General features: G+C 42.7%; 1 protein-coding gene across 1 annotated transcript in view; it reads right to left on the reverse strand.

Annotated features, from left to right (window-relative positions):
• Nucleotides 1–27843, reverse strand: part of SLC24A3 (solute carrier family 24 member 3) — a 646438-nt gene that overhangs the window by 169514 nt on the left and 449081 nt on the right. The window contains exon 7 of the mRNA XM_030194674.1: nt 4200–4274. Within this exon, the coding sequence (XP_030050534.1) occupies nt 4200–4274 (75 nt within the window). The remainder of the gene's footprint in view (nt 1–4199; nt 4275–27843) is intronic.

Below are 27843 nucleotides of genomic sequence, written 5' to 3' on the forward strand. Positions count from 1 at the left end.
CATACAGAGATTAAAGACTGAAAATTATCCCCGTCAACTGCTAAGCAGGTTGTAGATACAAAAAAACACATTTTGAAATCTCTGTATATAAATGCTAGAAACCTATAAAAACAGAAGAGTGAGTTAGAGTATATGACACTAAATGATCAGGTAGATATAATAAATATCTCAAAAGCCTGGCAGAAGGAAGATAAACAGGGTACAAATCATATTTTGCAATGATAGGGTGGACAACCTGGAGAAGGGGTGGCGCTATATGTTAAAGAGGGCATTGAGTCAAACAGAATAAATGCTCTGCAGGAAGCAATGTCAAAATGGTATAACTTTATTAATAGAATCTCCATGTTTGAAGAGAAGGAGAAGAGTGGTGGGGGTATACTACCATCCACCTAGCCAGAACAAACAGACAGATGATGAAATATTAGAAGAAATTAGGCAAACTAACAAATTTGGCAACACTTTAATAATAGGCAATTCCTATTAACCCAATATTGACTGGATAAATTTCACATCAGGAAATGCTAGGGAAGTAAAGTTCCTGTATGAAATAAATGATTGTTTGATGGAGTAGCTGGTTCAGGTAAAAGTCCAAGAAGTAGGGGTGGACTAAGAAATCTCCTCAGCTGAGGGTCAGTAAAACAACTTTATTCAGCACCATATGTGTATGTGACCCGACATGGGGCTGTGTTTCGACGGAACAACCGTCTGCTTCAGGGGTCAGACACTAGATGTAAAAAATATTTATTTATTTATTTATTGCATTTGTATCCCGCATTTTCCTACCTATTTGCAGGCTCAATGTGGCTTACAGAGTTTGGTTATGACATAATCCTTTTATGATGTCAGTTACAATTAGTAGTGTTCAAAGATTAGGTAAGGGAAGAGAGAAGGAAGTTGTTAGGCAGGGTTGAAGGTGGACTGTGATAACTGTGTGGATTGGTGAGGTAGTTTTGTAAGGCTATGGCTTCTCTTTGTAGACCTTCTGGAAGAGATATATAATGTAAAAATCAAATACATAAGTAACATCCAAATAACAAAGAAAAAAAGACCAGAAGGACTTGAATGGCACACATATCATCAAAATAAATGTAATATAAGAAAGAAGAAGAAAAAGTATCAGTTACAATATACAATAGAAAATATTAAGACATAGAAAAATGATCAATGAAAGGGGTAAAAATGCTATAAAAGAACTAACCTTACATTTGGAAATCACACAAATATAGGTGTAGAATAATGAGATTAAAAAAATCTGGAGGCTCCTTAATTGAGAAGTGTAATTAAACAATACTTCTGAAGCTACAAAGCTTGAAGTATCAATATACTGAGTCACAAAGTGGACATGCTAATATTTGACCAACAGACTAATTACCACAAGGGCAACTACAAAACAGGACATGCCCTGCCCTAGTACAGTACCTAAATAGAAAAAAACGGGAACAGAATACATTTGTGTCTTTGTACCCCAAATTCAAAAATATAATGGTTATAAACTCAGCAATAGAAGCCTTCACTATTTTGTAATCATCCTCGGCTCAGGAAGAGGCTCCCTCATGGAAAACGCCCTTTTGGAATAATTGTGCTATCAGGTTAACAAACATTCCATCTCCTGGAAGCTCTGATAGGATAAAGGGATTTGGACTATTGCACAGCGCACAATGGGAAGCAATTTCACAACTTTCTCTGAACTGTAATCTGAGTTTGGTCTATCATCAAAACTTTCATTTCAACACTTACATTTAATCCACTCTCTTACAGTCAGTAAATTTAATCCCGAGGATCTTATGGATGACTGGGACTTGGAAAACTGTTATAAAATATGCTTTTTCAAGCATTCAGCTCCCCAGTTTTACCAACTCCTTAGAAACAATAATGAATACAGATGTCTAGTCAATGGAAAGTGTGGGAGGAAGAAATTGGTTGTCTGCTTACCCCATGTTAAAAAGAGTATTTTTGGAGTTCTTCAATCAGAATATCTCATTCTGCCTCAATAACTCAGTCCCTGTTCTTTATGGCTCACAGGGAATAACGGACGCCAATAAAAGCCTCCAAGGCAGATAAATCTGTTAACCCCACTTGGCCATGCAGACTAGTGACGGGAACTCTCCCACATATAATCTTCTTCTGTGGTAACCTTACATCTTATTGGAAAGGAGTATGGCAACATATTGGTACTATATTGAACATAGAGGTGCCTCATAGTTACAAGATTTAGGTCTATAAATCTCTTGAGGTACAAACCCAGAAGACTAAGCCCCAAGTCAAAATATTAGATATGCTATTGTCGTTAGTCTTGAAACTAAAATAAACAAACAAACTGGAAAAATAACTCTGAATTAAATACTAATATGTGGTGTAATTATGTTTGTCAAATATATCACTACAAAAAAGTAGCAGCAGCAGAGTGAAGGGGGTCATTAAAATCATTTCTTGATATATGGTCTCCAGCAACAGAATTTCTTTCATAACTGTAAAAATGATGAGTAAGATGTTGCTATTGTCCATTTATTGTTGTTGTTTACTGTAAAATTATTGAGAGTGTATCAATCAAAACATAAACAGAAAAGGAAGCACTTCTGGGGGATGGATCATGTGTAAGGAGGATGATGTGTATGGGGTGCTTTGGGGGATGTGCAGAGGGGGAGAGGATGGTGTTGAGGCTCCAAGGGAGCTGAAGAATGCAATCCCTTGTATCCCCCTCTCTTCAATATGGCCTGATAAGTTTGAAGGTTGCATTGATGTAGTTATTGCTGTAGAGGGAAAGGGGAAGAGGGCAGGGCAAGGCAGCAGTATAGGAAGTGCGGGTGGGGGTGGTGTTCTCTTTTAGAACATTCTGGCAACCCTAATTGTGATGGATACCTGGAAGACTGCAAATATTTAGACTTTTATTATATAGGCAGTACATCAAATAAACTGGACCTTTGAACCTTTAAATTCTATTTGTAAATAATCAAGAAAATTAGGAGTATGATGTGGGAAAGTCAGAAAGCAGTGTGAAAAATATTTCAAGTGCTTATCATCACATTTTATTTTATGGTGAGTTCTACGATTCTGTGATAACTTTAATCAATATCTACTTGCCTATCCTGACACCACCTACTGATGGTTTTTATTTTAGATCCAAATTAGAGAGTTGCACAGGGACAGAAATCTAACCCGTCCCCACCAAAATCTAGACCCACCCCTATCCATCCCAGCGAGAATCTAACCCATCCCTGTGGGAGTCTAACCCATCCCTGCCCATCCCCACTGAAAAATAATCTCTTTCATCCCTACCCCTGGCCCACCCAGTCCTGCCCCCACCACACTGTCACCTTAACCCCTCTCCCAAGAATGCCAGATTTTCATAAATGCATTTTGTTCTGTACTCTGATAAATACAAAATTTTAAAAGATGTACATTTTCAAAAAAAAGCAAACATCCATGAGCAGCATATCCCTCTTTCCTTTCCTTCAGCATGTCCCCCTCTCCTCTCCATCCCCTTCCATACCATATGCTATATTCCACCCTTTTCCCTTCCCTCCTCCATGTACATCTCCCTTACCAAACTTTTTTCCAACCCCCTCCCTCCCTGCACCCACACTCCAGCCACCCTTTTTACAGCCCCCTCCCATCCACCCATCTCCCCTCCCCTCCTCTTCAGCACTGAGTCAGGGTACCCTCCCCAAACATACCTGAATGCACCCTGGTGGTCTAGTGGCTGCTTGGAGACAGGAAAGAGTCCACTCTTTCCTGCCAGCTGTCACTGATCCATTTGCTGCTGCTGCTTCTTTAAAATGGCTGCCTAGAAGTCTCACGAGGCGACTGCTTGAAGTTTCAGCAGTCATTTTGATGAAGTGGTGGCAGTGAGCAGGAAAGAGTAGGGATCTTTCGTGCCCCAAAGAGGCCACTAAACCACCAGGGTGCATTGAGGTATATTCTGGGAGGGTGCCTTCAGGCTCGGGGGGGGGGGGGGGGGAGGGAAGGAAGGCTTGCCTGCATTTCCGCGGGAACCCCACAGGACCTGGGTCCATTCTCACGGGATCCCCGTGGTAACCGCGGGATTCCCGCTAACCCCGTTCCCGTGCAGCTCTCTAATTCAAATGACCTACCCACGAAGCTAGAGCTCCAACCAAAACTCGTTGTTAAGCTTGGGCAGATTGAAAAGGGATGGAAGTCTTGCAGTGAAATCTGTGCAGAAGAAATGTTCAGGAACTTACCACGATGAGTGCAATAACTGATAGTGTGTAGTATACTGAATCCCTCAGCAGACACCATGATGACAGAGCAACAACCTGACAAAAAAAAGCAAAACAAAAGAGGATTTCACCTTGTGCTCATACAGGACTAGATTCAGTAAATGGCACTTAAATTTGAACACCGAAAAAAAAAAGCATGCTGAGCACTATTCTATAAACAGTGCTCTGAGTTAGGCGCCGCTTATAGAATCGCACATATTATTATTATTAGCATTTGTATAGCACTACCAGATGCACGCAGTGCTGAACACCTGACACAGAAAGACAGTCCCTGTTCCAGATCTGCACCCAACTTTGGGCACAAGGATTTACACCAACTGAAACCTGGTGTAAATCCTTGCATGTAAATTAGGCATGGATCCCCTGAATTCTATAATACTGTGCGCATCTTTAGTGAATGCTCCTGACCCTCCCATACCCCTCCCATCAGGGTCAGCCTGACTATTATGGCACCTGAGGCGGGGACCTCCGGTGGCACTCTTCAGGAGTGGTATCTCGGGGAGCAGCATCTCCCCCTGTGACATTTAACCTTGTCACCTTCCAAACCCGGCAACAGCTGCCCTGCCGCCAGCACCTGCCTCTTCCCTTTTACTGTGGCCGCCTCTCTGATGCAACTTCCTGCTTGTCAGAGGCTCAGGCAACCGCAGTAAAGGGAAGAGGCGGGTGCCGGTGGCAAGGTACCATATGGGAATTGCTGCCGCTGCCGGATTTGGAACGTTATGAGGTAAACGCTGCCAGGGGGGCAGCATCTTACCCCGGGGGGGGGGGGGGGGGAGGAGGAAGGCGTCATGTTAGCTCCGCCTCCGACAGCATCTTGCCTTGGGCCGGCCCTGCCTCCCGTGGTCACATCTCCTTTTCAGTTGCTCACTAAAAGATTTACATGTGCATCTTTATAGAATAGCGCTTAGCAAGATGCACACTTAACAACAAATTGTTGCCAATTAACGCCAATAATTGTTACAGCCCAATTATTGGCACTAATTGGTTCATTACTCAAACTGTGTGTGCATGCCCACTTTTGCGCATACAATATTGAGCACCATATATACAACCAAATATTACAAATATTTGTAATATTTGGATACACTTTATGTTTTAAGTTGTTTTGAACATGTATGATTTAATATGTATCATTCATTATCTTTTTTTATGATCTCTTGGCTGGTCGAAACACAGCTGTGTCGAGTCTTATTCATCCTTTAATAAATGGTTTTAATCATCTGGAGTGTCGTCAACGGATTTTTGAGTCATCATCGCTGTTCTTATATACTGTATATTCTTGCGGAGATTTGTTTCTTCTGTGTATACATCGACCAAGCCACTAGTGAACAGATATAACCTTAGTATTCTGTATCCAGTCTTCATTGAATACAGGATTAAGCAATAAAAGGAAACTTAATACACAGGTGAAATGCAGGATGAATGAAAGGATTGCTTCTAGCTTATTTATGCATTGCATCCTTCAGAGCTACAGTACATAATCAGATGTCAGAGTCATAGCTATCACTTACTCGCCCCGATCCCTGCTTTTCCAGCATTTGCCACAACTGGCAGCAGGTCTGATTTCAGTGACAAATGGTTCAGTAGCAGTTTGGAACAACAGGTTTTAAGATAACTGATTAGAAAAATATATTTATGCAAAATATATTTGACTTTAAGTTTTGCACAAGAAGATGTGTTTGCATAAAAATTGGGACCAGTGGGGAAGGGGTACCCTAGCACTAAAAGAAGTCCTCTGTGCTTTGGGTATTTATTTATTTATTTATTGCATTTGTATCCCACATTTTCCCACCTCTTTGCGGGTTCAGTGTGGCTTACAATAAGATATGAATAGTGGAAATACAATTGTACAGCTTGGTTATGGGTTACATTGTACAGGTTATGCGAGACCATCAAAGTATCGTTAGGAATATTACAATGGGACATCAACATTGAAACCTTGGAAGGAGACAATGGGAAGCTTAAGGGCAGTAGTAAAGCACAAAGACATATGTTGGGTGTACATATTTCTGTGAGTATATGTATGGGTGATGTGGAATTAAGGGGGGTGATGCATTGATGAATAGTGAGTGTGGACTCTATGTGTTTTGGCTCTTTCCGTAGATTGTTTCAAACAGGTGGGTCTTCAATGATTTGCGGAAGGAAGCATGTTCGTGAATCATTCTTAGGTTGCGCGGCAGTGTATTCCAAAGCTGTGTGCTCATATGGGAAAAGGTTGACGCGTTTAGCGTCTTGTATTTCACGCCCTTGCAATTAGGGAAGTGGAGGTTGAGGTATGTTCGGGTTGATCTTTTAGCATTTCTGGGTGGTAGGTCTATCAGCTCGGACATGTAGGCTGGGGCTTCACCGTTAATGATCTTGTGGACTAATGTGCATACCTTAAAAGTGACGCGTTCCCTAAGTGGAAGCCAGTGTAGTTTCTCTCGTAGTGGTGTTGCCCTTTCATATTTTGGTTTTCTGAAGATCAGTCTGGCTGCTGTGTTCTGGGCTGTTTGAAGTTTCCTCAGTATTTGCTCTTTGCAGCCTGCGTATAGTGAGTTGCAATAATCCAGATGGCTGAGCACGAGGGATTGCACTAGGTTGCGAAAGACGAATCTTGAGAAGAATGGTCTTATCCTTTTCAATTTCCACATGCAGTAGAACATCTTCTTCATTGTGTTATTTGCGTGGGTTTCGAGTGTCAAGTGGCGGTCGATAGTGACTCCAAGGATTTTGAGCGTTTCTGAGATCGGAAGGTTTAGGTTTGGTGTGTTTATCGCGTTGAATTCATTTGTGTTGTATTGGGAGGTGAGTATCAGGCATTGAGTTTTTTCTGCATTTAATTTCAGATGAAATGCATCTGCCCATGTGTTCATGATGTATAGACTTTGATTGATTTCTTTGGAGATCTCTTTGATGTCTTGTTTGAAAGGGATGTATATTGTCACATCGTCGGCGTATATATATGGGTTGAGGTTATGGTTTGCTAGGAGTTTTGCTAAAGGGATCATCATTAGGTTGAAAATAGTAGGTGAGAGAGGTGATCCTTGTGGAACTCCACATTCAGGTGTCCATGCCTTGGACGTGGTTGAATTTGATGTGACTTGATATGAATGCAGGGTTAGGAACCCCTTGAACCAGTTCAGGACATTTCCTCCAATGCCAAAGTACTCAAGTATGTGTAGTAGGATTCCATGGTCGACCATGTCGAAGGCGTTTGACATGTCAAATTGTAGGAGGAGTATATTATTGCCAGTTGCTATTATTTGTTTAAATTTAGTCATAAGGGTGACTAATACTGTTTCTGTGCTATGGTTCGACCGGAATCCTGATTGGGCATCATGCAGTATTGAGTGTTTGTTTAGATAGTATGTGAGTTGTTTAGTTACCATTCCTTCGGTATGCCATGTATTCTAAGGATCCCTTGAAACATTTTGGAAAAAATACGTAGTGGAATGATCAAGTGACATATTTTATTATATCTTATTGATATCTATTGCTGGGTTATATGCATATTTTTGATTAAGTTACCCTGCTATTTGAGTATTAGTCCTTCACCTTGTGGATTTACCTAGTTACAGCCCTGCATCTTGATCATTACAGGCCAAGTTGCAGTGAACTTGTGGACTCAGAGGAGAAAGATCAGAAAATATCCCAGGCCTTTGCTTCATTAACTAATAATCCTAATCTGGAACATTTCTTTATTTATTTGTAATCTTTGGTTATACTTTATGTAAAATGGACTACATACAACAATACATTTCAGACACAGACTTTAAAGACAACTATGAATACTTTCCTGGTAGACACAGGTAATCAATAGAAACAATAGAAAATAAAGCATAGAAAAGAAAATAAGATTATACCTTTTTTATTGGACTAACTCAATTCCCTTCTTCATCAGATCGGAAATAAGCAAATGTTGATAAGTAACAGTATATATAAGTGAAACATCAAAGAATTCCAGTGACAGTCTCACAGGACGAGGATGGGGTGGGTTAGGTGAAAAAAGTAAGGGTAATGAATAGCACAACAATTTTTAAACCTGCGGGCAATAGTATTGAACTATTAGGGAGGGATTTGAAACAAAGGGATATATAAAAATGATCTAAGTCATCTGTTACAGTCTAGGTCAGGGGTGTCCAGCTTCAGTCCTCGACGGCCAAAGTCCAGCTGGGTTTTCAGGATATCCCCAATGAATATGCATGAGATCTATCTGCCTGCCCTGTCTTCATTGTATGCAAATAGATCATTGTGGAAATCCTACAAACTGAACCTGGTGAGGGCTGAGGTTGGACACCCCTGGTCTAGATCATCTCTCTCTTCCTACTTAATTAAAAATTGCTCAAACAACCAGTTCTTAAGGCCTGCCTTAAATTCCTTATAGGAGACTTCATGCCTCAGTTCTGTTGGGAGTGAATTTCTCAAAGAGATGCTATACGATGTGAGCTTTTTAACCATATCCTATATAATAATTGTCATCACCAATGTTCTAATGTGGGACTGCCTGTGTCTGTGGCTCCTGGAGTTGCTGAGCTAGGCTCCGTAGCCAGGATGACATCACTCACAGCTGATTCCCAGGCAGGGGGAGGAGTAGGGAAACACACGGAGAGGGTGTTTCCCTACTTCTCCCTCTGCCTGGGAATCAGCTGTCAGTGCGCCGCTCCCTGCCACTTCGGAGCAAGTGGCAGGGAGCGGCGCATCATAAAACTACAAGAGCGGCACCACAGAAGCCCCCCCCCCTCGGCGCATCACCCAAGCCCCCCCCGGCACATCAAACACCACCCCCGAAGCACATCAAACACCCCCTCCCCCCACCCAAAGCACATCAACACCCCCCCCCCCCCCGGGCACATCAACCCCCTCACCACCCGCAGCTGCTACTGGTAACGCTGTCCGGCCGCTGCTGATTCTCCTGTTGAGCAGCAACGGCCGCTACAAAAAGAAAAAAAACACAAATGTTTTAAAACCCAGCCCTCCTCTCGCCTCCACGTCACTGCCCCTGGAGTAAGACCCCGGAGGACCGCAGCGACGTGACAGGCGAGAGGAGGAGCGGCTACAGAGACTGTGTTTCAAGACTCGGGCATTTGCGAATGATTTGGGCTGGGTTTAAAAACATTTATCGCTTTTTTTCTTTTTGTGGCGGCTGCTGCTGCTCAACAGGAGAAGCGGCAGTGGCCGGACAGCGTTACCACTGGCAGCTGCGGGTGGCGAGGGGGTTTGATGCGCCGGGGGGGGGAGGGTCGCTGGACATGGGTAGCTGGAGGGGGGAGGGGAGGGTCGCTAGACATGGGTGGTTGCAGGGGGGGCAAGGGGAAAGGAGGGTCGCTGGAAATGGATGGCTGTGGGGGCAGGGGAGAGGGAGGTGGGGAGGGTTGTCCTGAGACCAGAGAGGTGGGGGTGGGGAGGGGGGCCCTGTGAGAGGGGGGGTGGGGGCTCACACTCACTCACTCACTCACTCACTGTCTCTCACATACACTCTCTCTGACACACTCCCTGTCTATCACACTCTCTCTGTCACACACACACAGTCTCACACACAGACACTCTGTCTCTCACACACTCTCTCTCTCTCACACAAACACACACACACACACACTGTCTCTGTCTCTCTCTCATTCTCTCTCTGACATACACACTCCATCTCTCACACACACTCTCTCTCTCAAACATACACACTCCGAGGAAAACCTTGCTAGCGCCCATTTCATTTGTGTCAGAAACGGGCCTTTTTTACTAGTTATCTTATATGATAGCACAGTCAATTAATTTGCTTGTCAAAATGGTAGGGTGCATGTAGGTTGGTAGGTTAGTAATAATGATTGTAAATATACAAGAATTCCTGTATTCTATGGGCAAGAGTCAGAGGGGTCCTTTTACTTAGGTGCGCTGAAAAACGGTCTCTGCTGGTGTAGACACGTGTACTGGATGCGCGCAAGTCCATTTTTCAGCGCACCTGCAAAAATGGCCTTCTTTTTTGCCGAAAATGCGGCAAAGTAAAAACCAGTGCGCATCCATTTTGGGCCTGAGACCTTACTGCCACCCTTTGGCTTAGCGGTTAGGTCTCACACGTTAACCAGGCGGTAATCATCAGCGCGCGTACACTGCCGATTACTGCCCAGTTAGTGCCACACGATAGAAAATAAAAAAATATTTTCTGCTGTGCGTATTGGGCATGCATACAAAATGGAATTACCGGCCGGGGCACGCGGTAGCCGGGCAGTAGTTCCAAATTGACATGCATTGGACGCGCATAGGTGCCTACATGCCATAGTAAAAGGGCCCCAGAATTTCAAATTTTAATCTGGCTAGCACTGGTAACCAATATTGATCTTTTAATAACAGTGTAACATGCTTTGACAGTTTGGCATTATACAGAAGCTTTACTCCGACATTTTGTATCAGCTGAAGCCTTTTTAAATAAAAATTCCCATAATATTCTTAATCAGCCCAAACCACATTCCAATTTAGCACATTCCACGTAGTTCTCACAGCTAAGAAAGTATCTTTTAATCTTTATTTTTGTTATATAGTATATACTGTTTTATAAATGACATTTTCTTAAGTTTTCATGTACTGAGTAATGTTTGGACACGTTTGTTTCAAATTATTATTTATGTAGTTTAAAGCAAGATGGGGTCTTGTTAAAGCTGAGAGAAGTGGAACTATTGTAATTAAATTGTTGGTTCTTTTGTTATTTGCAGATTTTTGTTGCTGTTGATGTACTAATATCACACTTTCACAATGAAACGGTGACTAGAGTTTAAGTGCAGTTCTCCCTCCAAATGCAGAATATTGTGTTGAATCACATTATACAGAACTTCATGCAGGGGCCCTTTTTGTGCTTAACGCAGCAAAATATGAAGTACTGTGGGGCGTAAGAGCCAACTTTTCAAAATGGACATAGTCAAGGGGTTAGCTCAATATTGGGGGTGCTCAAGCCCCCTCAACACCCACAGCGCTGGCTCCTATGTTGTGCGGCATGCTGAAGCGCCCTGTGGTAATTTTGCTATATGCGCACTACCTATGCGCTTAAAAAAAAAATTAAATGTATTTTTTGGTGCAGGGGGCACGTCTGGGGATGGAGAGTGGGAGATCTATGCAAACCAATCAGCACTTCAGCATTGCTGTGTGCTAGTCGATTAGCGCAGGTTTAGCACATGAGTCCCTTACTGCCTACAAAATAGGTGGCGGTAATGCTAATGGCAACGTGCTAATGGGAAAATTAGCATGTGGTCATTAATGGAAAATTCTGAAAACCAGCCATTTGACTCGTGTTAAAAATGGCTTTACTGAGTGACATACAGGGGCATTTTTGAAAGAGAAGGGCGCCTATCTTTCGACACAAATCAAGAGATGGGCGTCCTTCTCTCAGGGTCGCCCAAATCGGCATAATCGAAAGCCGATTTTGGGCATCCTCAACTGCAGTTTGTCATGGGGACGACCAAAGTTCATGGGGGCGTGTCGGAGGTGTACCGAAGCCGGGACTGGGGCGTGCTTAAGAGATGGGAGTCCTTGGCTGACAATGGAAAAAAGAAGGCCGGCCCTGACGAGCATTTGGTCAACTTGGTCCATTTGTTTTCACAACCAAGCCACAAAAAGGCACCCAAACTGACCAGATGACCACCGGAGAGAATCGGGGATGACCTCCCCTTACTGCCTCAGTAGTCACCAACCCCCTCCCACCCTAAAAAAAAAAATTAAACATTTTTTTTGCCAGCCTCAAATGTCATACCTAGCTCCATGACAGCAGTATGCAGGACTCTGGAGCAGTTTTAGTGGGTGCAGTGCACTTCAGGCAGGCGGACCCAGGCCCATCCCCCCCTACCTGTTACAATTGTGGTGGTAAATGTGAGCCCTTCAAAACCCACCCGAAACCCACTGTACCCACATGCAGGTTCCTCCCTTCACCCCTTAGGGCTATGGTAGTGGTGTACAGTTGTGGGTAGTGGGTTTTGGGGGGGGGGGCTCAGCACCGAAGGTAAGGGAGCTACACACCTAGGAGCAATTTGTGAAGTCCACTGCAGTGCCCCCTAGGGTGCCCGGTTGGTGTCCTGGCATGTCAGGGAGACCAGTGCACTACGAATGCTGGCTCCTCCCACGACCAAAGGGCTTGCATTTGGTCGATTTTGAGATGGGCGTCCTCGGATTCCATTATCGCCAAAAATCGGGGACGACCATCTCTAAGGACGACCTAAATGTTAAGATTTGGGCGTCCCCGACCGTATCATCGAAATGAAAGATGAACGCCCATCTTGTTTTGATAATAGCAGTTTCCCCGCCCCTTTGCCGGGACGTCCTTAGGGATGGGCGCCCTTAGAGATGGTCGTCCCCGTTCAATTATGCCCCTCATAGACTGTGTAAGGGCGCACTGAGACTACTTTTGCCGCAGCTTAGTAAAAGAGCTCCACAATGATTGTTTGAAGGTTGCATTACCTCTTAATTCCCAAACAGGCATCATCACAGGGACAAAGTTTCTAGGAAAAGATTCCCACAATCACTTTGTCGAAAATTTGGCATTAGAGGAAACTTTGAAATTTAGAGACCCAGAATCTCTTGATTTCCAAACGAGTGGATAAAATGATCACGGATTATTTTGAGATGTGTGTAACAATGGAGAAAAATGACTTCAGCAGTGGTTTCTCAGCGTACAAGTTACTCAATGCAACAGCTAATGTGACAAACCCTGTTGTGGGATTACAATAGCGCCGCTGTGGATTCCATTTTTATACAGCTGCCATTCCTACTCGTGCACACAATAGAAAAAAATATATACAAAAATCTTTAAAAACCTGGTTGAAATGAATACACTGAGGAAAAAACAAACACAAAGGTGAGACACCCCTGAAAATAGTACTGTGAACATAATTTAAAAGTCACATACGTGAGCCCTTTTGATTTAACAGAAAACAAAATTCCCTCTGAATATTAGCAACAGCTGTCAACTCAAAAAAGAGTCCACATGTGTCTATTGAGGGATGGTAAGGAGAAAGATTTCCTTGGGTTAGAACATAATTCTTCATAATCTCAGGTAAATTAGTGCCTGCCTTGGAAGAGAAAGAACACAAGTGGAGAGGGAAGGGGACTGGTCCTTTAATTTGTGAAATAATGATTTGCCCCTAGTGTTGACAGCGAGTGCAGCAGCTGTGATTAATTTGTAGTCACAGTGGTAAAAGTTCCAGGAAAGTGTAGGAGTTGAGCAGGGACATTCAATTTATTTGTTAACAAGCTTTGTGTGGCATCTGTCTGTTGCTTTGAATTTTCTTTCCTTCAAATACATTTCTTAGTTTGGCCTTTGTAAAGGGGGTGCCTGGAATTAAGCACCTATTCTGTAAAGGAAAGAAGTCACAAGGACTCCAAGAGCTGGTGTGAAATGCTCACACCTAGATTCTGAACATATGCATGCAACTTATAGTATTGTATGAGTTAAGCGGTATCAGGTCAAAATGGCCCTGATAAAAAAAAGCTCAAACATAAAATTGCCCCAAGAAAAAAAAAAGACAGAAAAGCCTCTGACAAATCAGCCCTTTCCAAAAGAGTGGAGTGGAGGAGTGGTCTAGAGGTTAGAGTGCCAGCCTTGCCATCTCAGAGATGACCAATTCAAATCCCACTGCTGCTCCTTGTGATCTTGGGCAAGTCACTTAACCCTCCATTGTCTCAGGTACAAAATTAGATTACGAGCCTTCCAGCAACAGAGAAATGCCCAGTGTACCTGAATGTAACTCACCTTGAGCTACTACTAAAAAAAGGTATGAACAAAATAGACTGTGTTGGCATTACTGCACCAGCAGCCACTAGCATGGTTTTTTGTAAAAAGGGGGAGGGGAGTAAGATTTGAGCTGGAAAAATGAAATGAACTGTTCTGGAGGGAGGGATGGAGGAAGGAACAGCCTTGCAACACAGGTAAAACTGAAGAGCCTGCGTTTGGAAAGCAGGATTGTAAAGAAGCAGAGCTGACAAGTATCTACTATGAATTTATTTGTGTATTATATCAGTAAAACAATACATTTTGAATGTGGCATTTTGCTAAAAACATCCAAAACTTTAATGGGGAATATAGCCATTTTCAAAACAGAAACACATCTATTTGCTAGATGTTTTTGTGCTCTGTGCGTTTATCTTTTTGGTCCATTTTTGAAAAAAGAAAAAAAAAAGACCTCCAAGCGGAAAGCGCATATTGGGATGTAGAAGGAGCCAGCATTTTTAGTAGACTGGTCACACAGACATCCCACACCCTAGGGGGCACTGCAGTGGGCTTCAAATAAATGTTCCCACGTACACATCTCACCATTGCTCCCTTATCTTGTCTGCTGAGCCCCCACCCCCCAAACCTACCCAAAATCCATTACCCCCCCAACTGTACACCACTACCATAGCCCTAATGGGTGAAGGGGGTACCTACATGTGGGTACAGTGGGTTTCTGGTGAATTTTGGAGGGGTCAGTTTCCACAAGTGTAACAGGTAGGGGGAGGTATGGGCCTGGGTCCACCTGTCTGAAGTGCACTGAACCCACCACTACACTACTCCAGGGACCTGCATGCTGCTCTAATGGACCTGAGGCTGGCATAGAAGCTGGCAAGTAATGTTCTTAATCACATTTTTGGGGGTGGGAGGGAGTTAGTGACCAGTTAAGGGAGGTCATCCCTGATTCCCTCCAGTGGTCACCTGGTCATTTAGGGCACTTTTTTGTGACTTATTCATTAATAAAGCAGGTCTAGACTAAAACATCCAACTTATAGCCCTGGATGTTTTTGTTTTGTGCCGTTATGGCAGAAAAATGTCCAAGTGTTAGGAACGTCCAGATCACACCCCCCTTGTGATTTGAACACACTTCTGATGGACTTCATAGAAAAACAACTAAAAATTGAAAAAAACTATTTGGACGTTTTTATCAGAAAAACATCCAAATGCAGATTTATATAACTTTTTAGACGTGTTGTGAAGATTGAATTTATTACTACAGTGGGGAAGACATTTTTTTAAAAATAGCACTCTGCCAGTCAGTTCCATGTAAGTGTTTAAGGTAAAACAATTGTCTGAAGATTTGGGGTTGAGTTTGATTAAATTCATTTACTTTGAATAAATTCTCAGTTATTGTGTAATAATGTGGTGAGTTTATTTTTCTGTAAATTCAGCTTGGGCAGTATATCAGCAGTTATATGATTCCAACTTTTCAGTTCAGTTTTTTACCTGCATATCACTGGTCTGTGATTCCTCATTTCATGTCTGTAGTTTCTGTGTACAGATCTGTAGCAGCTCCTTTTATTCTGCTTCCTCAATTTTGTTACTGGGGCTATTTTGTCTGGACTATTAAGTCGGGGTGCCGAGTTAAGCACTTATGTTTGTGCACCAGCTATAAGCGCAAGATATGCACATAGTCGAAGATATGTACATAAGCACATAGCTGAAATATTGGCATTTGGGTTGTATGTACCAGTATTCTGGTCATTTATAGATATATTTAATGCCTAACTATTGGCATCCACTTCATAAAATTACCCCGTGTGTATCTAAAGAGAGGATTTTGCATCAAAATATAGGAAAATTATTTTTAACTTGATGGTAAAGCTACTTTTTGAGAGTTCATCATTCCCAAGAGCTATGTGATGCTATGATTAGAAGCTTTTGAGTAATGCAGTAGATGACAACATGAAAGGTCCATGTGGCCCATCCATTCTTCCCAGTTGTACCACACTGGCCAAGGTCAGTACCAGTTGTCAGTTGAAGAAGGTTGTCCACTTATAGGATATCCTTATCCAAGTCAGCTTTTGCTTTCCTTCACAGCTGCTCTCCATCATTCTTGGTAGATGAACCAGATCCTACACTCAATCCGACAACTAGTTCCCCCCCATGGCCTAACTTCGTCCTATAACAATCCAAAATGGCTATCCAAGGTAACAAAGCTATTGCCCAAAGAACTATCCTCCTAGTTCCCCATAGCATTTCTAGGACAGTACCTGACTGGTTTCCAGGGAGTTGTAGCCTGCTGGTACCATCTCATGTCTTTTGGTGCCTCTCTCTGGACTTCTTCCAACCTGTCTCTATCCTCTCACTGATTCCATTCTGTTAGGCCCAAGCATGCAGACATTATAAAGCTAAAAGAGGGACATTGTTGCAGGAACCGCTTAACCTTCCATTGGTATTCATTAAGTTTAATCAGCTTTCAGGTTCTCCTATCTTTCATTCCCTCTTCTTCTTGAAGATATAAATAATTTATTTATTTCTACTTATTATAATAATGTCAGAAGCCCACCAAGCATTGTCATCTAGTTCTTGTGGAAGACAAAGGGATTAGCAATAGATCATTTTGTTAGCTTCTGCCCAACAGACCAGAATGAGCTTTCAATGGGCCATTGCTAAATTAAAACTAAATGCAAAGTTAGCTCATCTCTGCTCTACTATTTATAATCAGGCCAATTTTCATCTCATCTAGATGTTTCAATATAGCTAGTATAGTTACACATATAGCTAGTATCACCTATAAATAATACATATAAGTCTGCGTATATAGATGAGTTTAATATCAGAGTTTGTATATATCAGCTATATGTATAAGTCCACAAATTTGGCACCATACATATATGTTATCTATTTGGCTTGGACAGCTCAAGTTAGTCTTAGTTTTTCCATGTTCAAGTCAAACATATAATATATACGTATAGGACTAGATTTATATATCACACCTATAAATTCAGCACCGAAATGAAATTCGCCTAAGCACATTCTATAAAGTACGCCTTAATTTAGGCATACTTTATAGAATAAGCCTAAATTTCCACGCAGTGTGTAGAATATGCTGAGCGGCCATGAAAGCGCCTAACTCTAGGTGTGGCCATTTACGCCAAGTAAAACTTGGTTTAATTACTGCCACCTAAGTTAGGCGCAGAGCAGGTGTATTCTATAACCCTGTGCGTAGTTTTCCAGAACATCCACGACCTGCCCATTCCACGCCCCCTTTTTAGCAGTGCGCATTAGAATTTACACGCACCACTTTGCAGAATATGCTTAGCGGGTAGTGCACGTAACTGAAAATTGCTTGTTAACACCCAATTATCAGTGCTGATTAGCTTGTTAACTAAGTTATGCGCAGTGTTATGGAATATGCTTTGATTTCCGCATGGCAATCTCAGCACAATATATAGAATCCCGGGGGATAGGGGCTCAATGTTAGCACTTATACATGTACAGGTGAATTCTATAAATGGCACTTAAAACTGCTCGTACAAATTTGGACACACACCCAATTTACGAGCACAATTTAATTGAGCTGGGAGAGGAGGTCTTAACTTGTGAGGGGAAATCTTGATTTGTCAAGTGGGGGTGGAATATGGGCGCAAGACTTAAGCGGGCCCCAACAGATATTCAGCTGGTTGCATTAGGCAGGACCTGCCACACTCTGATCAGCTGGTGATATTCAATGCCGGTTGCCAAACATGGGCCAGTATTGAATATCTACTACTACTAATCATTTCCAAAGTGCTACTAGACATATCAGTGCTGTATATATTATATGTAGGTACTTTCTCTGTCCCTAGAGAGCTCACAATCTAAGCTTTTTGTACCTGGGGCAATGGAGGGTGAAGTGACTTCCTTAAGGTCACAAGGGGCTGCCGTGGGAATCGAACTCAAGTTGTCAGGATTAAAGTCCAGTGCATTAGCAATTAGGCTAGTCCTCCACTCTAGGCCTCTCAGGGCCTATTTCTGCCCATGGTGGTCAGCATTTAAAAAAAACAATGACTGCTGCCAGCTGAATACTGACTGGTTCATGTTTACTTTTAATTTATTTTCGTTGTTTGTGTTATGATTTATTTCGCCTTGTGCGTCGTGCTGAGCCTACTTCTGGATGAGCAGTTAACATTCTGAATGACAAATATGTGTGATGGGCTAAAAAGGAAAGGAATAAGAACAATGCATGAATGACAGTAATGGCACCAAGGCAGGAAGGAACAGAGCTGACATGTGTGAGTAATGCACTGGAGTTACTGCTGGTATAATAAAGGAGGACTGCTGTGGCTTTAAGAATATTCCTGTTAAATGAACACTGTAATTACTCAGCATAATTAGGAGCAGCGATTTTGGGAAAGCAGCTATTTAAAAAATTCATCCCTTTCAAAAAACAAATTAATGTTGCACTTTAATCATGGGGATTTTTGCTTTTAAATCTACCCTAGTCATTCAAGAAATCTCTGCATTGTTGCAGTGACATCAGCAGCCCAATTTGAACTGCTACAGTACTACAGCAATCAGTTGAAAGCACTGTTACCAGATCTAAGAAAGACAGATTTCAGACTCACAGCGTCCTATGGAAATGATGGCAAGCTGTATTTACAACATTTATAACAATAACAAAAAAGGACAAGACAGCTGCCCTGGACAGTGTATGGACAGTTCATCATTACATTACTTCATCACCACTCCACTCCACTGCAACGCCTAACACCCAAGTAACCTCCGGTGGCACCTGACCCCTGTTAGCAACCCCCTCCATTGTGACACATCCCAACCCTGAGAACTCTCCTCTTTGAAGAACTGGACCCCCCCCCCCCCCAAAAAAAAAACAAGCATCTCCCCATTGTGGCAGAGACCCCTTTCCAAGGAGCCCCACAGCTGGGGAGACCCCCACAGGTGGACAAGGGTCTGATATGTAGCAGCCTCCCCAGGTTAAACCCCTCCTCTGGGATTCAAGCCTCTTAAACATATACCCTCATCAGGCCCCTACCCCCATCCAAGACCCCAGGCTTACTGGGGGTCCTGGTATCTAATGGGGTGAGAGAATTTCCCAATCACTCCCACCTCATGACGATGGCTTTTCAAAATGGCCACCATGATGGAAGGGTTTGCTGTAACAGAGTGTGGGGTTTGCATTACTTGCAGAGGGCTGTCTATGATAAAAGGGGTTGCTCGGGAGGGGGGCTCAGGGGGGAAAGTGCTGCTTAGGGATGTACTGTGCTGCAATGGGACGGTTGCTGAAGGGGGATTAGATGTTATGATGGAGGTTGCTGGGGGAGAGGAGTGTTGGTTGCCATGATAGGCAATTGTTTGGGGGAGAGTTGGGTGCCATGATGGAAAGGGGTTGCTCAGGGGGGACTTTAAGAAGGATGAGCTGGCACTGGATGTGGAGGCTGGACTGGGGGGAGGCGAAGACAGTTGGCAATATGGGAGACCCCAGATATTGGTATTTACAGCTGCCCCCACAGAAGGTACTTAGATGTGCCTTGGGGCAGTACAGATGTGGATTCCCTATGTGAAATAGGGAGTGCATGTCTGTTTTGTAGGCCCGCATAGACCACTCCCTCTCCCTGCCCTATCCACACCCCATGTCATCTACATGTACCCAGTTTCCCCACATGTGAATGGCCCCTGCTTTGAAATAGCTTTTAAACATCTGAGTCTCTCCAGATGTTTATATGCTGCCATTCAAATGTGGTGATGCTTCTAAAATAAGGGTCTTAATCTATTAGGTAAATGCTCTACTATGGATTCAGCAGCTTTACAATCTGCCCAACTGTATCCAGGACACATTTCCAACAGACAATAACTTCCTTCTCTCAAGTGGTCTGACCCTTAATAATACAGACTATTAACTTGCCATCCTCTATTCCTTAATTGCTTAATAAAATTGGTAGCAGCAACAGGGTCTGCCGTGCGCCTAACAACATTTCTATCTCTGTCTCTCTGCTCCTTTCTGTCCTCTTCTGATTCTATCTTGGCTTTAATTTAATTCACCAGCAGTTTTCCAAATTGTTTTCAGATACTCAGCTAACTTCACCTGATTCCTCTCCCACTGCCATTTTCCTATATGAGCTTCCTCCCATTTCAAGCTCTCACATACCTTCTTGAGCTCCCTCTGCTGGTGAACTGCTATATAATCGGTGATCAGCTGCCACACACACATACACATATACATATATCCTCTCTCTCTCTCTCTGTATGTGTGTGTAGTATAATCTCCCTTTTCTCATGACTACTCTTTTTTCACACTTCAAAACTTTTTTGGTGCATAAAATAAGCCCTGAGTGAATAGGTTGATAACATTTAGGTTAAAAACAACAACAACAACAACAACAACACAACACTGACCTGTAGTAAACAGACTCCATAATTCTTTATCGCCATAGGGAAAGAAATGGATCCTGGTATACAATAGGAAAAAATACAATATGCTGGATTCTGCAGTTTGTTCCATAATGGGAAAAAAACTGAAGAAGGAAGGAAATCCTGCCACGAGCATGTGTTTAAATAGATGACATTGATTTCTTGGGGGAGTGCATCTGAATGCACCACATGAAGCAAAACAGTTCCAATCTCTCAGGCACAAGGTAAAGATCTTTTTTTGAGTTAACTAGTAGTGGGAGGCAGTATGCAGTGAACTATGGAAATAAATGACCCGTGGTAATTCACAAAACGTAAAACAAAACAAAACTCAACAACAAGACTAAAGGTTAGAATGTACAGACCCTCTAACCTATCCATCTGTTGGTGGATATGGGGTAGGGATGGGAGTGAGGTAGAAAATGTTGCACATAACGATCATTTCTTGCTGTTCCTCTCCTTCTGGCAGCTGATACTGAATGGTCATTCCCACCATCGCTCTTTACCACTACAGTGCTGCCAGATGTATGAGTGGGTCCAGGCAGCAGGGACTGTACTTTCTGTTATTGTTATTCTGTTATCTTGTTTTCTGGTAGTTAATTAATTAAATGCGTGGGTGCCCTAACAGCAGCCTTAGGGTGGCAGGGGTTGGGAACACTACAGAAGCTGCATTCATAGCTGCCAGAAGAAAGATAGTCCCACCATCACTCAAGAGCGACACCTACTGGCGGACTCAAGAGCACACATGCACAAGACTCCAGAGGGGCTGGCAGCGTAGTTGAAGGACTACTGCTGACATGGCTGAGCTATGGAAAGAAGAGATAGATTAAAAATTGGGAAAAAGGTTTTAGCCAACAACTAAGGTCCACGGTGACTCAGTCTCAGAATCCTCTATCTATTCTGATGAGTGGAGTTGGGGCTAGTTCCATATCAGCTACTGGCTTAAAAATAATAAATATAAAAGGGACACTGGGGTAAGAGGGGAGGAGCAAGAACAACTCCCCCCATACACATCCAGGTGTATAATGTGCGTACTTTATGTTTATGACAGATGCTATACAAATGATTTTCTGAAAGAGACAGGAGTTTCTCTGTTGAGTGATTCATGGTAGCCCGAGTCTCAGGTTTCAAAGGTTTACAGCAATGTGGAAAAGAGGGAAGTTCAAGGGACAGATATTAGATGCCCACAGCTAAAGGACTATGGTACCACTCCCATGGGTTGATCCCATCAGTGTGAGATGAGTGAGGTGATCCTGGGTAAAGGATTAGTGAAGTTTACAGAAGCAGATGCTTTGGCAATATACGGATTTTACAGCATTTACATTTTACCTTACTGACCTCCTGACCTACCTGACTATTCTGGCTCTGATATGGAAATCTTTACTGGTATTGTAAACCTCTGACTGAATATTAGACAAAAAGGCCCAGATTCTCTATATATAGTGCTTAAAAAATCCATGCAGAAAACATTTCTGCCTAAGCGTATTCTATAAGTGGTACCTAGATTTAGGCGCGATATATAGAATACATTTAGTCGATATCCTAGCGAATAAAAACTAAACACATCCATTTACACCAATGAAAATATGCGTAAATCCCAGTGTGTAGATTTAGGCGCAGTACGCCATATTCTATATCAATGTGCATAAATTTTGGAACACCCATGAAACGCCCTTTTTTCCTGCATGCATTAAAATTTAGGCGAAGTGTGTTACAGAGTACACTTAGGGAGTTGTGCGTGTAAATTCTAATTATTGCCAATTAGTGCTCATTATAGATTGTTACCTGCTGTTAACAACGCTGATTGACTTGTTAAGCCAAGTATTTATTTGTTACATTTGTATCCTACATTTTCCCACCTATTTGCAGGCTCAATGTGGCTAACTTAGTACCGTAGTGGCGATCGCCGGTTCTGGTCTGAACAAATACAGAGTGTGCACAAGTATAAGGTGTGGTTGTGGTAGAATAGGGTTCATATATTTATTTATATAGTAGATACATTGGTAAAACATTAGGTAGGAAGAGGGAGAGTTGGGGTGAGCCCATTACGTTCTTGGTATTGTTGTGTAGCGGGTATTCTGGTTCTTATGTTGGGTCGGTGGTGTATGCCTTTTGGAACAGGTGTATTTTTAGTGTTTTCCGGAACTTTAGGTGGTTGTACGTTGTTTTTATTTTTTTGGCAGTGCGTTCCATAGTTGGGCGCTTAAATAGGAGAATCTGGATGCATATGTTGATTTGTATTTGAGTTGTTTGTTATTTGGGTAGTGAAGATTAAGGTATGTTCGAGCTGATCTTGTGTTTCTGGTTGGCAGGTCTATGAGGTCTTTCATGTATCCTGGGGCTTCTCCGTAGATAATTTTATGGACCAGGGAACAGATTTTGAAAGTAATACGTTCTTTGATTGGGAGCCAGTGCAGTTTTTCTTGGAGGGGTTTGGCGCTTTCAAAACTTGATTTTCCAAATATAAGCCTGGCTGCTGTGTTTTGTGCGGTCTGGCGTTTCTTTATAATTTGTTCTTTACAGCCTGTGTAGATTCCGTTGCAGTAGTCTGCGTGGCTTAATACCATTGATTGTATCAAGTTGCAAAATATTTCCCTCAGAAAGAATGGTTTCACGCGTTTAAGTTTCCACATTGAGTGGAACATTTTCTTTAAGTTATGCAAGTTGTTAGAGAATACGTTTGGATTTCAGTGTGGAATTCTAGGCGTGCTATACAGAATCCAGGGGAAAAGGGGTCATTTTATAAGAAGCCTCCTAGTATCCAGTTCCTCCAGTTTGCCTGCCACTGCCTTGAGAAGGAGCATAGCTGAGACACTGTTCCTCTCAAAGTGCCTTATATACACCACAGTTCATTTATCTGTTAGAGATATATCCATCTTAGGGCATTCCAATGGCTGTCACTAAAACATTATCAGGAAAAGAAACTGGATCTGGAAGTGGTAAGTTGACAAAGCCAGAGAATGAGGGACTTTGTTCAGCAGGTGTCATAGTCCCTCTACCAGACAAGGTTACTTCAGGACCGGGCTTAGAGACCAAAGGATGGGACAAGGTATCATTCCCTCCTGGCCTACAGAGGACCCTGGTTCTGGAGAGGAGGCACTTGATGGATCTAATCCAGCAGGTATAATTGTCACACGCCTATCCACTGATTCACAGTTTTAGGTGAGGAGGCCGGACATTGTAGATCTTCGTTTTCTTTTCCCCCACAATAAATATAGAAACAAAGAAGAAATATAAGGAATCATTAACTTATTAGTAAGAAAGGCCCATTTCTGATGCCAATGAAACGGGCGCTAGCAAGGCGCTTTCGTTCCCATCCCCCTCCCCTTGATGCTGGACTTACCCTCCGTGCTTCAGGGTGGTCGTGGTCGTGGGTGCCCCGCCCCGGCCGGCGACCCGCCCCGTGACGTAGAGAGTGGCTGGCTGGGTCCCTCGCTGCCTGTGACCTACAGCTTGCCTGGCTTACTCCCTCCAATCGTCGTCGTGTAGTACATCGATGTATGCCCCGCCCTCGTGTCAAACGTGATGACGTTGAGGGCGAAGCGATGCGATTGGTCAAGTGTCATAGCTCTGCCCTCAACGTCATCACGTTTGACGCGAGGGCGGGGCAAATAGTAATGGGGCTAAATTCCGATCTCTGGCACCTCACAAACCAGAAGTTGCAGCTTCATTAGAACGTTGAGGTAGGCAATTATGTGCGGAAGGGGCGTGGCTGTGGGTGGGTCTATCAGTGAGAGTGGTGCATGAGTGACAGTGAGTGGTGAGTGGTGACAGCCTAAGTGCAGGGCTCCAGGGTTTCCCTGCCACAGAGTGAGCTTCAGAATGTTTGAGGTGAGAATTATTAATATAGATTATAACCAGACAATTTCTCAGTCCATCCACCACCAAAACACCAACTTATATCCCATGCCAGATTTTTGCAGCTCACTGTGGCTCTTTTATGGCTCCAAGGGGTGTGCCCCTTAGGTTATGCCCCTTCAGGCATGTCCCAATGGCCACGTGTGGTAAATGGCACTTGCTCTTGATGTCACAGATCATCCAGGGCTCTGGCAGGGTAAGCACCACCACATCTGCTGTTTACAATTCTCTCCAGGCTTACAGCATCCAGAAGATTCTCTCCTCCCCATGCTAATATTTTATAAAGTTAAGTAGGTTAAGTATGCCCGTACATGACTTTGTAAAACACGTGCTTGAAAGTGTATATTAACTAGATGCAGCTTTATAAAATTACCCTTACTTGCTTTAAACAAATATCATTTTAGTCTTAAAAGAAAGGAGATATTCTGTAAATGGTCAGATAACCCAGTTTAAAGTTTGCTTTGGTGAAACAAGCAGCATGTAAATCAAAAATGAGATGAAAAACATGTTGCAAAACATTTCTGGTTTATCAAATCAAAATGTAAACTGTGCTTTTTATAATGGCTGACTAATCAACATAAAGTTTCCTCTCCTTTGCAAGTTGATGTGCTGGAAACTAATAATATTGTGAGTAACATACAAAGATGATATTTACTTAATTGTCCGTGACATAACTCCTTAGTCATCAAACCATGTCAGAAGGCAAATTTGATTCCAATACCTTTTTAGGTGTGGTACCCTGAAGCAATAATGCCTTTTAGAGGGTTGGTCCATTTATCTCTGTTTGACCATACACATAAGATTTGTTTCCACATACCTAAAGAAACCTCTGCCTAAAGCACAACAGGAAGTGGCAGGAAGCAATACGATGGTGGGGAGCTTAGGCTCCGCCAATCACAGATCAATGGGATTGTTAGCAGAAGAAAATTGGTCCAGTAAAAAAGGGTCTAGCTGTGCGCAAGACTAAAGTGGTGTGCTGTGGGGAGCTCACACTGCATAGTATAGGATGAGGTGGCCTTCAGCTCTTGCAGCCAAAACTGAAGCAGTGGGAAGCCCAAACCTCATGGCACGGGAATAGGTGGCCTGCTGTTCTCATGTCAAAGACAGGTTTAAATGTCTGTAAGCACAATAAAAGCTGCTGGCTGGCAAAAGGAAGATGGGGGGGGGGGGGGGGGGGGGGGAGGAGGAGGAAGGGGAGTGAGTGCCTACCTATTTAAGCTCAATTTCAAATATTGCTTTACAGTTATGTATTCCAGTATGGTATATACAGCTAAGGACACTCTCTGATACACATATATATCCACCGGCACTGAATTAGGCTAAGACCTGTGTTCTTAGTTCATAGATGTGTGCAATATTTTGACCAATAGGTATAGTTAGTAGGCCTCGGTTCGGCTAGTAAACTAGTATCTTTGATTGCCTTGACTGTGACGTGATACTGATGCCATACACAATGGATATATTATTGTTCAAGTTTTGGTGTAGTATGCAAGCAATGAATAGTTTTGTTAAAAATGTCTGAAAGTAAGTGAAAAGTGAAAGTATATCTTTTTTTTTTTTATTATTGAATATTCAATATATACATTCATGGCAATTAACCATACACAGAATTTAACTGGAATTAACAAGGATAAAACAAAAAAGGAATACAATTCAATCAAGTCCACATCAAGAGGAAGTTATCTGGAGCATGTCATCATATTACAATTCCCAAAAGAGATATAAGAAACACATTTACTAATCAGAGTGCAAGTACAATAGTTAAACTGGAACTGAACTAACTATCCTAAACCTGTAGGAAAACTATTAATATAGCCCTCCAAATAATTGCCTAAAATGTATCCGAAAGAAATTTTTCCAGCTGAGAAGGATCCCCAAAAAAGAAAGCATATCAAGTATTGAAGTAAATTGGTCAGGCAAGATTTCCCCACACAAAAGCCGTGCTGACTCGATCTCAGTAATCCATGTCCTTGGATGTGCTCTGTAATTTTGTTTTTAATACTAGCCTCTACCATTTTCCCCGGCACCGACGTCAGACTCACCGGTCTATAATTTCCTGGATCTCCCCTGGAACCTTTTTTAAAAATGGGCGTTACATTGGCCACCCTCCAATCTTCCGGTACCACGCTCGATTTTAATGCTACCTCCACAGAGTATATGAGGGATCCAAATAAAACATGAAAGAATCAAATTTAAATTTAGCTTTCAAGTGCGAGTGCAGGGAAATGTGTGAGTCATTGGTTCAGCACGCCGACTCTGGCCATAGTTTCATCAACAAATTTCTGTATATTATGCTTTGTGTGTCTCTCCAAAACCCACCCGAAACCCACTGTACCCACATGTAGGTGCCCCCCTTCACCCATAAGGGCTATGGTAGTGGTGTACAGTTCTGGGGAGTGGGTTTTGGGGGGGCTCAGCACACAAGGTAAGGGAGCTATGGATCTGGGAGCAATATATTGGTGTCCTGGCATGTGAGGGAGACCACTGCACTATAAATGCTGGCTCCTCCCATGACCAAATGCCTTGGATTTGGCCGGGTTTGAGATGGCTGCCATTAGTTTCCATTATCGGCAGGAAACCAATGGCAGCAATCTCTAACACCGGCCCAAATGTTGAGATTTGGCCGGCCCCGACCGTATTATCGAAACAAAAGATGGTTGGCCATCTTTTTTCGATAATATGGTTGGGAATGCCTCTTTCCAGGGCCGGCCTTAGCGATGGTCACCCATATATATGGTCGGCCCCAATATCGCCAAAACTTTTATTTGTTATTTGTCATGTGGAAGCCCGTTTAGATAGCAAACCAATTGAAACGTGCAGAGGTGGTACCAGGGTGTTAAGTGTCTTAGGTAAAGCTTCAGTCTTGTGCCTCCCAATTAACTTTCAGGTCCTTGAGTTGCTCAATAATTTGGGTAAATGGGCATCTGCTTAGTTTTACCTAATGGTTGGGCCAGCCCTGGAAAGATGCATAGTTGCAGTGTGATACAAATGTACATTTGCCCTTAGTTTAATCCAGTCTAGTTAATTTTAGCTTAATACTTTTCCAGTACCACCTTTCATTACACATGTCAAAGTAGTTTGTAATAAAAACATTAAAATATATTAGAATCAATTAAATTTTAAAAAGTAAAAACAGAACGTATAATAGAGAAGGACAGAGAAAGGTAAGAGGCATAGCACTTTAACACAGCAGCTCTGTCAGAAAGGAAATTAATTATACGCCTGCACCATTAAGGCTGCTTAATGAATTAGAGCAAAGGTGGTGGAGACGAGAAGTGTATCTGAAGTCAAGAAGGTATGGAACATGCAAAGAGAATCTTTGAGAGAGAGGAAGGGATTGAAGAGTTTAGTAGGTTGGTATGGATGGGCAGAGTGGATAGGTTGTAGGGACTAGCGAGCAGGAAGTTTATGCGTGATTACTTCTGGTTACTCACGCCCGGCACACTGAAAAAAAGCCCTTTTTCCCCAGATGCGGTAAAAACTGGCCCGGAACACCAATAACACGCCCACACTACTGCGGGCCACTTTTAGTAAAAGGACCTCTTGAAGCATAATTTGGAAAGGCGAGGAACTAATCTAAAATCCAATTGTGTAAAGGCACCTAAGCCTTTGAAAATTTACCACAAAATCTGACTACATTTAGGTACATGTGCACATATCCAAAGAAATCTGAAA

This window comes from Microcaecilia unicolor, chromosome 3, assembly GCF_901765095.1.
Source record: "Microcaecilia unicolor chromosome 3, aMicUni1.1, whole genome shotgun sequence".
NCBI classification, from domain to species: Eukaryota; Metazoa; Chordata; class Amphibia; order Gymnophiona; family Siphonopidae; genus Microcaecilia; species Microcaecilia unicolor.